The 10,688-nt window shown below is 45.5% G+C and overlaps 1 protein-coding gene across 2 annotated transcripts in view; it reads left to right on the top strand.

Moving 5' to 3' along the window:
* Positions 1-571: 571 nt before the first annotated feature.
* The window catches only part of SUSD4 (sushi domain containing 4), a 140,740-nt gene continuing 130,623 nt past the window's right edge, over positions 572-10,688 (top strand). For both annotated transcript variants that reach the window (XM_023203671.1, XM_023203672.1), the window contains exons 1-2: positions 572-769; positions 1,370-1,549. In XM_023203671.1, coding sequence (XP_023059439.1) covers positions 1,405-1,549 — 145 coding nt within the window. In that variant the 5' untranslated portion in view covers positions 572-769; positions 1,370-1,404. The remainder of the gene's footprint in view (positions 770-1,369; positions 1,550-10,688) is intronic.

Raw genomic sequence — 10,688 nt, 5'->3', positions numbered from 1 at the left:
ACTTGAGCAACTGGCGGTGCTCAAGTTAACAGAGTCCGTGGCGAGCGTTCTGGGGATGGGAGAGGCCGGCTGCGCACTCGTCCCGGGTCTGGAGCCACCGCCGCGGCGGCGGCAGTTCTAGGGCGGAGCGCTCTCCCGCGCCGCGCCACGCCGCGGGCTAGGGGCACCAGAGGCAGCGCGGAGGCCGGGGCGGGCACCTGAGCTGGCACGCAGCCGGGGCAGGGGCCGCAGTCCAGCGCCGGGGAAGGGGTGACCCAACTGCGTGCTTGTGCGAGAGCGGCAGCCGGCGCCTCCCGCCCCGACAGGTGCAGGCGCGCGGGCTTCCCATTGGTCGCGGCGGCGGCCCCTTACCCGTCCCCGCCCTCGCCGGTCGCCGGCCCCGCCGCGGCGCCGGCTGGGTTGGCAGAGGCGCGTGCTCGCGCTCCCGCGCACCCTTCGCCCCGTCCCCGCCCCCAACCTCACCCCGTCCCCGCCCCCTCCCTCTCTCCGCGCCGCCGCCGCCGCGCGCTCGCGAGTTCAGGTAGCGGGCGCGCGGGCGCCTCCGCGGGGGCGCGCGGCCTGGCTCCCGTCCTCCCCCCGCACCCGCCCGCTCGGGGGCGCCTGGGGAGGGAGCGCGCGGGCGGGGGAGCTGGAGCCGGGCGCCGCCGCCGAAGCTTCCGTCTCGTTCGCTCGCGCAGCGGCGGCAGCAGAGGTCGCGCACAGATGCGGGTTAGACTGGCGGGGGGAGGAGGCGGAGGAGGGAAGGAAGCTGCATGCATGAGACCCACAGGTAAGACCGAAAGCCCCGAAAGGGGCTTCGGTCCCGGAGAGGCGCTCGCAGGCCGGGGAAGGGGAGTTGGTGCCTGGTGCTGCTCCCCAAGGGAGAAAATTTTTTTTTTTTTTTTTTGACAGCGCATTGAAATCTCAGTGGGGACTGGGGCAGTAGGATCCATCCCAATCCTGAGGAAAACCAGAGAAGTAGCTGGGGGAGACGGTGCCACATTGTGAGATTCCCAGAGTGAAATGTATAGGCCCAGGGAAAAGTGTCCTCTCGGCCCCGAGACGCTGGGAGGCTTTAGACTTTCCTGTGGTGGGCACAGCTGCTGAATCCCGGGGACCTGCGCGGAGCCAATGTGCGCTAACCCCTGCCTTCCCTCCTGTCCTCCATCCCCCAGCACGCGCAGGATCCCACGGCGGCTGTTACTCAGTGCACCCCGCTCGGGGGAAGGCGGGGGACCTCGCCGTGGGAAAGGGGGCGGGGGCCGCGCGGGGGAGGAACCAGGATGGAGCCTGGGAAGCCGAGGCGCCGGGTCCCAGAGCGGAGGAGGGAGAGCGTGGCCCCCAAGCCCGGACAGACTGGCTTATTGTCGTGTTCCGCTTCTGGTTGCAGACCCTTGCAAGCTGGATGCCCTCTGTGGATGAAAGATGTATCATGGAATGAACCCGAGCATTGGAGATGGATTTCTAGAGCAGCAGCAGCAGCAGCAACCTCAGTCCCCCCAGAGACTCTTGGCCGTGATCCTGTGGTTTCAGCTGGCGCTGTGCTTCGGCCCTGCACAGCTGACGGGCGGTGAGTGACCCAGCTGTGTTGGGAGGGCCTAGGGATGGCCCAGAGGGGAGAAAGAGCCTAGCTGCCAGGACAGCCTTGCACCCCTCCCCCATACACCCAGACTTCAGGAGGATCTGACAACGCGAGGGTGCCTGCGTCCCAGCCTATGGCCGTCCTTCTCCGAAACCGCTGGAGTTCCCTGAAAATTCCCCTGTGGAGCCCGCACAGATTCACACACCCACATTCTGTCTGGAGCTTCCCACCAGCCTCCGGGCCTGGCTTCTCCCAAGGAAAGACAATAAAGCCTGGCCCATTATTACCACTTTGGCCAAGAAAGGGGGGCGGGGGAGTGATGTATTTGTGGACCTCTGACCCTTGTCAATGCCTTCAGCAGGTAGAAGTCAGATTTCAGCCTCTGGATTTAAGCAAGAGTTGTAAGAACCACCTTTGAGAATGTGAAGGGTCTGGAAACGTGGTCAGACTGGCTGAGGGACAGGTTTATTTGAAAGTTAACTTTCCCTTTCCCTGCATGTGCAGAGTGTCTGTGTATGTTGGGGGCGGGGAGGAGGTGCAGAGGTGTTCTTTCAGGTGTGCCTCTGACAGTTTGCTTTGGTCTTCGAGGTCTGATTTCGGGGAATAAAGTGAATCGCTTTTCTATGAAGTAGAAGTTAGCTGAAATAAAATTGATAGCCTCAGCCTCCGTGGGCGGCTAATCTATAACATATTTGGTTCTGGGGGAAGGGTATCTTTTGGTTGTGGTAGAGGAAGACAGATGGAATTCCTGTCTGAATTTCAGAGCCTAGTCTCCCTGCCTTCACTGCTCATTGCTGTCCATCATTACTGTCCATTGCAAACGTTCTCTAGAGCTTGTTGATATGGACATTAAAAGGAGCTGAGATACTGTTAATATATAAATAAATTATAATCGGTTGAAAAGCAAGTATTGATTGCTATAAATAAACCATTTTAGCGTTTTAAAATATTGCTGTTTCAGAGAATTCCAAGGTGAAAATGGAAAAAAAAATGAGTGAAAAATTAGTAAAAGTGGAGGAGAGGTGTATCATGTTGGGCTTTAACATAGAGTAATCAATAACCCAGGCATTCCAACTTAGACATCTGAAAGATGCCCAGAGTATAAAGGTGTTTATTGCAATATGCATATGTATCAAAATTAGTGAGAAAACACTTGCTTTGGGTGGACATTGGTTTTTATTTTCATTGTTGTATATTTGTTTTAAGAAGGAATAACTTTTTTGGGTGTTTGTAGTTTTTATAGAGATTTCTCTGAGGTAGGCTTCCTCTTCATGGAGGAAAAGGTCAAGTGTGAGGCCAGGCCAGCACCTGTGTGGCCTGCCAGGGCTCTGGTCACAGCCTCTGATCTGCCGTGGACACCAGCTCTGCTTCACAGATGAGTGGGAATAGAACGGTATTGGGTGAATCTGGATCATTTCCTCCCCTCCTCTCTGCTTTTGCCTCCCAGTTCTAGCTTTCATTCTCTCAAACCAGGTCCACGTGATTTTCCATCTTCTTGGTCCATTTTTCTTCTGTAGATGACAGACTAATGAATCAAGGTTCATTTACATTTGTCTTGACTATTGTTATTGGATGGGTGAGATCTGAGCACAGCTGAGATTTGTTTTGTGCTCTTGGTTCTGCTCGGTCATGTTTACAGAGCATCCTCCTCAACATTTCAGAGCTCAGTGTATGTCGTGGCCACCTCGGTCTTATGACAGTTACCTCTAACGTTCCTATAGCATGTCTTTTTTCCCTGCCTTCCTGCGGCGGGGCGGGGGGTGGGGTGGGGGATCATGCCAGGCAAAAATATCCAGAGCCTTGGAGAAGAGGATAGTAGTAAGGGTTTCCTGTCACCTGTCAGTCTCAGAGCTCTTTCTTTTAGGCACTCATACGCTGCAGGAAGCTAGCCATCAGCTTCGTTTCACTTTGAACTCCTTCAGGCTGAGAGTGTGATTTCTGGAAGAATATTTATCACTTCACAGTTCCTCTGTGAATAAACCTTTTGGGCAGGCAAGGGTGGTGGGGGATGTCCTATGGAGTTTACTATACAGAGATTTTTTTTCTTAGGAAAGAAATGCACATGGAGGCTCCAGTAAGGCAATAAAAGCAAATACACCTTAGCTCTAGACCTGTGCTTCTAAAACTTTAATGTGCATACAAATCACCTGGGATCTTGTTAAAAGGCAGATTCTGATTCATTTGGTCTGAAGTGGGGCCTGAGATTCTGCATTTCTAATAAGCTCCCAGGTGAAGCAGTTACCACTGATCCAAGGACCACACTTTGATTAGCAATGCTTCAGAGCAAGGCATTCCTTAAAATAAGTTGCTTCTACTCCAGACTTTCTGCCATCATTCTCAATTACTAAATGTACATGGCCTGTGAGGAGCAGAAGTCTCACCCAATATCTAATCTTCAGGTGATACACAGAGCTGAAAATCAGCCCTCAGAGAGTGCTTTTTTTTCATACACAAAATGGCATATATTTAATAGACACTGTTCTGAAATGTGGATTTTCATTTTTGATTGCTTTCAATGGAAAAGGAACACCACAATGGCAAGATATAATCGTCTCAGCTAGGAGAAAAAAAAAAACATGTGCCCAGTACAAGTATTGAAGAAAAAGCCTGAGCTAGAAAGGCAGAAATTAAGAAAATGATTAGAAAGAGAAAAGTAGGAACAAGAACTCCGTCAAAAATGAAATGCTTTGTCTTAGAATGCCAGAGCTCCAATTCAGTTCTTTGAACCCTAGGGAAGCTTTTATAAGCCTGACTTGTCCTGAGGTGATGTTTGAGTGGCTCTCTTCAGGTTGTCTTTTGTCATTAAGGAAGAGGGCCCTCATTTGGGGCCACTGAAACCAAATGCTGTGCAAGAACTCATATTAGGTTGGTGGGGACATATAGGACCCTGCCGTGTGTGGAATCTGCATGGAGCATGGCTTCAGCCATTTCTCTCCTTTCTGCCCCAGTACACTTGACCAGAGATCTGCTGGGCTTTGAAGGATGCCCAGAGTACCCCTCACCCCCAGGCTTCAAGGAAGAGAGCCAAGAATTTGTTTAACAAGTGACTCCTTTAAGGTGAATTCTTTAGCACGTTTCTGTATTATAAATAACTCAATACTTTAGCTATATTTCTATATTATAAATAACTTTCTATATTATAAATAAATAACTTTAGCACATTTCTATATAATAAATAACTCAATCAGGCTCTGCCACTTGATAGCTTTGGGGTCTCAGGACTTGGGAGCCTTAGCTTCCTCATCTATAAAATGAGGATGATGGTGCCTAATTTATGGGGTTGGTGTGAAGGATGGAAAACATGTAGGCACTTAGTAAATATAAGTAATAGTAGGGAGGAGGGGGCTGAGACAGTGCCATAATTTTGGAGACCTTTGCTTTATTCATTCAATAAACATTGAGTGCCTATCCCCTGTCCTGAGCCAAGCACTATTGCATAAATGTTATTTTTACCTAGAACTCTCTCTTACACATTTTTTCCTAAGTGAGCAAATTTTCTCCAATTTCTCTCTATCCCCAACTTTTAAATGCCATAACCTCTCTCATATTTCCTTAGTCAGTAAGTTCTTCCCTTGCCTGGGTTTCCATTGCACTAGCTGCAACCCTCTATCATAATATTGTCTTGTATACTAGACCACAAGCCCACTGAGGGCAAGAACCTCGACTTTATTCATTTTTGTGTCTCAGGCACCCAGCACAACATCTGACACACGGTAGATGTTCAGCTAATTTTGATTGAGAGCAAGAAAAAAGACTCCCAAATTACTGCCATACCATTAAGAAAAGAATTACCATGAGTGAGTTACTTTTTACAAAAGTGCAAAAGTTTCATGATAGCTGGGGCCACATCCAATTAATGGTAGTCTGTGAGGTTGGAAGAAAAATCAGGAAAGGCTCTAGAGAAGAGGTGGCACTTAGGATAGGATGGTGGGGAGGGAGGATGCATCTCAGGTGGAGGGATAGCTCGTGCAAAGGTATAGAGGTGGTTATGTGATTGGACTCTTCAGGGAGCAGAAAATAGTCTGTTTAATCTAGAATATAGTATACCTGCAAGGAATCAGTAGGGTAGAAGGAAAAATAGGTTAGAACCTTATTGTAAAAGTCCTAGAAGCTCCAAGGGGGGTTCTGAAAGTCACAGCAGGCAGTGGGGAACCCACTGAAGGGTGGAGAGCAGAAGCAAAATATCATCTGAGCTTGGCTTGTCTTCCTTTCTCTGTTTCTAGGTCTCTGAGTCATGCAAACCCCCAGTCTAGCTGCCCTTTCTGCATACCCAAGTCATGGTCCTAGTGCAGCTAAATTGAGCTCCTGGAGTCATCATTTGGTTCATGTCACTATAGTGCTGTGCTATGTGCCAGCAGGTAGAAACAGATGCTTTCTGACTGACTTACTGATTTGTAGATGTTAAGTCCCTTGGTTTTATTGAGAAACACTGTCTTACATGGTAGACTGAAAGCTTTTCATTCAATGCTACATCTAAAATTCACAATTTCGAACTGCACTTAATCTGTACACAAAGTCCCAGCTCCTCTAACTCTAACGTATGTTTTTTCAACAAAAGGCTACCTTAATATAAGCAGCATGGAAACTCTTTTGATTTATCCAGTGGGTGAAATCTGAAAGCTTTTGGAGGCAGAAGGATTTCATATAACAAGTAGCAAATCTCTTGTCTCAGAGGCCTGAAGAGGCAAGTCAGAGAATCAGTGGTTCTTTAATTTTTGAATGTAATGAAGAATGTAGGTGAAGACCTGTCTCCAGTAAATACTGATTAGATACGTGAAGAAAAGCACCTGAATTATTCTGTTCCTGGTTTCAGAGACATATTTCCAAAGCTTGCAAAAGACCAAGGAGGCTTCCCTTTAGATGGGAAGCTGTGGTATAAGCAAGAGCTCTGCATTCTTTATAGGATGGATAGAACTCAAGTTCAGCATCTGTCCTTAAATTGCCACCTAGCTTTGGTCAAGTGGTGTGACTTCCCCTTGACTCAGTTCCTTTCATATCACTAATATTCAATTCTGCGATTACAGGAATTTGATGGATTCTAAAATCTGGGTAAAGCCGGCTCTCTTTTTCCCACCCACCCATCCATCTTTTTCCAGTGTCTATTGTATATCCTGGGGATACACAGTTAAGGGGATACAGTTCTTGCTCCTGAGAAAACATGCAAGTAAGGGTTGGTGTTTTCTCAAAAGTTTAAATGCAAAAAGCATGCATAAAATTATTTTCTCACACATATTTTAAATTTGATTTAAAATTTCATGTTAGTGTTTTCTATTGATTCTGATGAGAAAAGTGATTTTGCAGACTGCTCCTCTTTATCCTTGCCCTGCTTTGAAAGCTTATTTGCTGTTTGACAATTGAAATAACCACACATAGTAGCAGTATGTCTAAATAGATCATTGGGATCATTGCCTCTGAATTGAGGGAAAGAAAGGGGCAAAAGGATAGGCTTTCAAATTTGTATACAAATATGGTCCTCCTTCACCAAAACCAATCACAGTATCTAGGACTGATGGATAGATGTATATTCTTACATATTTTATTGATTTACTGGTCCATTCTCATAAGAATGAGCTGTTCAACTATTGTTAACTATGGGAGATTGGGAAAAGGGACACAATTTTAAATTGGCCAACATTTGGGTGATTGATAAAAGTTTCCAAATTGTTAATAATACTTCAATAATAATTGAAGAGTGCTTATTACATACCAACTCAGTTTTCCACACTTCGTGTATAGTAACTCATTTAATTCCTCACAACTGTATAAAGTAGATTTTGTTATTTGTCCTTATTAAATAGAAGAAGAAAAGAAGGCATGGAAAGATTAAGCAACTTGTCCAAGATCACCTAGCTTACAAGTGGGGCATGGTGACCCAGATTATTCTTTTAATGATAATCTTTCTTTTAGCATGCCAGGGCTTGGAAATCCCAATCCATAAATACATTTTTTCTTCATATTGTATTTGACTCAAACATTTTTCTTTAAGCTGAGTTATCAAATATTTTGGAACACCCCCTGCCCTGAGAGAAGGGAAATCTTTTGTGTTGTGAGCAAAAAGCAGAAAACATGTAAACAAATCATTAACAACAACAACAACAAGAAAATCCCACAACTCAAGACAAAGTGAAGGCCAGAGTGCCTAAATCTTGGGCTCTGAATGGTGAATAGTAAGAGGACAGAAACCCATGTGCCTGTCCTTTTGTGCCTGTTGGAAGCAGGTAGTCAGAATGGGTTGTGCCTGACCCTTACCTGCTCTGCCAAAGGTGAGTAAACAAGTGGCTGGTTTCTGGGGCCTTCTGCTAGTGACTGTCACTGCCATCACCATTCCCTTCTGATGGTTCTCTGCGCTCTGTTGCTACCTGAGTGAGAGCCTTCCTAAGAGTGGTTCTTTTTCATGTAATTTGGATGAGCACTTGACAAGTATACAGTTTGCAAGATGTTTTTAGTTGCATCACCACCTTTAATTTTCTTAACAACCTAGTAAGATAAGGAAGAGATTTTGAGTATTTCTCTCTCTCTCTTTTTTGATTTCTGCCTTTTTTTGTTGTTGTTTGTTAAATTTCAAGAGACGTCCTCAGTGAGGTTGCTGTCCCAGGGTTCCACAGATATCAGACAAAGCCTGATTAGGAGTGATATCTTCTATTGGTCAAGACTTTCCTCTTTGTTTCCTCTTCGTCATTTTGGTCCAGACTTTGAACTTATCTTTTCAACAGTAGGATGTAGATGAAAATCTAGTTAGTATATGTCAAAAGGTAAACAAAAAAAAAAATCTGGCCAGGCGCGGTGGCTCATGCCTGTAATCCCAGCACTTTGGGAGGCTGAAGTGGGAGAATCACTTGAGCCCAGGAATTTGAGGCTGCAGCGAGCTATGATCGTGCCAGGACACTCCAGTCTGGGCAACAGAGCAAGACCCTGTCACTGAAAAAAAAAGAAAAAGAAATCTGAGGTTTGTGAATGTGTGTAAAAGTTCCCCCTAAAAGGTTAAATTTGAAGTGAAAATAACGTTTGATAGTTTGTGAGATCTGAGAGTCACTTACTCAGAAAGTCATGTTAGATGGTATGAGCTTAAGATGCTGTGTTTTAGGAAAGAATTTGGCCCAATATTTCTTCTTCTCTCAGAAGAAGGATGGTGTACTGCCCTAAGAGAGAAGAAAACTATCCACTCAAGAAAAAAAAAAAAAAAAAAAAAGAAATAATTAAGTGAGTTGCTCAAATAGCTTCTTAATTGAGAGTATTGTAATTGCTTTATTAATCTTAAGGTAAACTGGGAACATCAGAGAAGTCAAAGTAATTCTTGATATTATTTGGAAAGGACAATAAGTTTGGGAGTGCCATTATAGATGAACCTGCCCTGTGTAACAGAGGCATGTGCAGGCGACAGCAGGTCGGGGCCTGCAGGCAGACAGAAGCATGACCCTATCTGTGTACCCAAGAGTGCACACCCAGTCTCCAGGAATAGATTTTGGTTCTTAGGAGTAAGAAGAATTGCAGAACCTGGTAAACCTGATCAGTGATCATTTCGTTATCATCCCAATCCATTGAGTTTTCAAGAGAGGATGAGTAAGGGCGACGTTCTTTGCAAGTGAAGGTGTAGCCTGGTTATCTCATGTTTCTGTTGGAAATTTGTGACTTTTGTCTCCCAGAATTACCAGCATGGAAGTGGAGATGAGCAAGGAGGATCACTCATGCATTATATTCGTTTTTTTTCTCAGAGTAACACAATATAAAAAGACCTTATTTTTTGGGTCTGATTGCATTTATAAAAGACATGTGGTTGAATTGGGTGAATCAGTAAGAGAGAGATTCTTTTTAAGAAAGAAAGAAAATGGGCACAGTGCGGTGGCTCACATCTGTTATCCCAGCACTTTGGGAGGCCGAGGTGGGTGGATCATTTGAGGTCAGGAGTTTGAGATCAGCCTGGCCAATGTGGCAAAACCCTATCTCTACTAAAAATACAAAAATTAACTGGGCATGGTGGCATGTACCTGTAATCCCAGCTACCCAGGAGGCTGAAACAGGAGAATCACTTGAACCGGGGAGCTGGGGGTTACAGTGAGCCGAGATCGTGCCACTGAACGCCAGCCTGGGTGACAGAGCAAGACTCCGTCTGAAAAAAAATACCAAACAACAAAATAGCCTAGTGTGGTGGCACATGTCTGTGGTCCCAGCAGAAGTGCAGTGAGCTGAAATCAAGCCACTGCCCTCCAGCCTAGGGGACAGAGTAAGAGCTTGTCTCAAAAAAAAAAAAAAAAAAAAAATACATTCTTATGGTGGATTCTTTAACATCTTTGTATCCACAGCATTGTTGCTGTTCTAACTAGTTTCAAATTCAGATTCTCAATACGTAGAAGAATGCTTCAGACTTCCCTAAATACTTAAACCTAGATTCTGATTTTCTCCAGGCAAGAAACAATAGGATCTGCTTGTTTTGTAAAAATGTAATAGGTTTAGAATTAATCTTGTGAAAGGCTTTCAACAGTCCTTTTAAGCTACCACTATTAACCAACTTTGAGTGTCAATGTTAGAATACAATCCAAGGATGCATTTTCAGTTAACGTTTTGTGTGTGTGTTGGGGGGTTCATCTGTACATTTTGGTTATAGCATGACAGCATATACTCAGTGGCTGATGAAGGCTACCTCAGTGTTTATTATTATTATTTATTTATTTATTTAGTTTTTGAGACAGAGTCTCGTTTTGTCGCCCAGGCTGGAGTGCAGTGGCATGATCTCGACTCACTGCAAGCTCCGCCTCCCGGGTTCACGCCATTTTCCTGCCTCAGCCTCTGAGTAGCTGGGACTACAGGTGCCCACCACCACTCCCGGCTAATTTTTTGTATTTTTAGTAGAGACGGGGTTTCACCGTGTTAGCCAGGATGGTCTCGATCTCCTGACCTCGTGATCTGGCTGCCTTGGCCTCCCAAAGTGCTGGGATTATAGGCGTGAGCCACTGCGCCCGGCCTAAGTGTTTAAATTATACTTACACAAAAAGGGGGTGTAATATTTTAGAAATGTACAGTTCCTCTGATTTAGAACAATATGGTCTGAATTGCTCTATGACATTTAAAAGTCTTGCCCAGATTATTCCCCTTAACTGTTAAGTGGTGGACTAGGCTTTTTTTTTTTTTT

Source organism: Piliocolobus tephrosceles, chromosome 1 (genome assembly GCF_002776525.5).
Source record: "Piliocolobus tephrosceles isolate RC106 chromosome 1, ASM277652v3, whole genome shotgun sequence".
Classification (NCBI taxonomy): domain Eukaryota; kingdom Metazoa; phylum Chordata; class Mammalia; order Primates; family Cercopithecidae; genus Piliocolobus; species Piliocolobus tephrosceles.
Note: the sequence above shows the minus strand (reverse complement) of the source record. Positions and strands in the feature narration are given on the sequence as shown.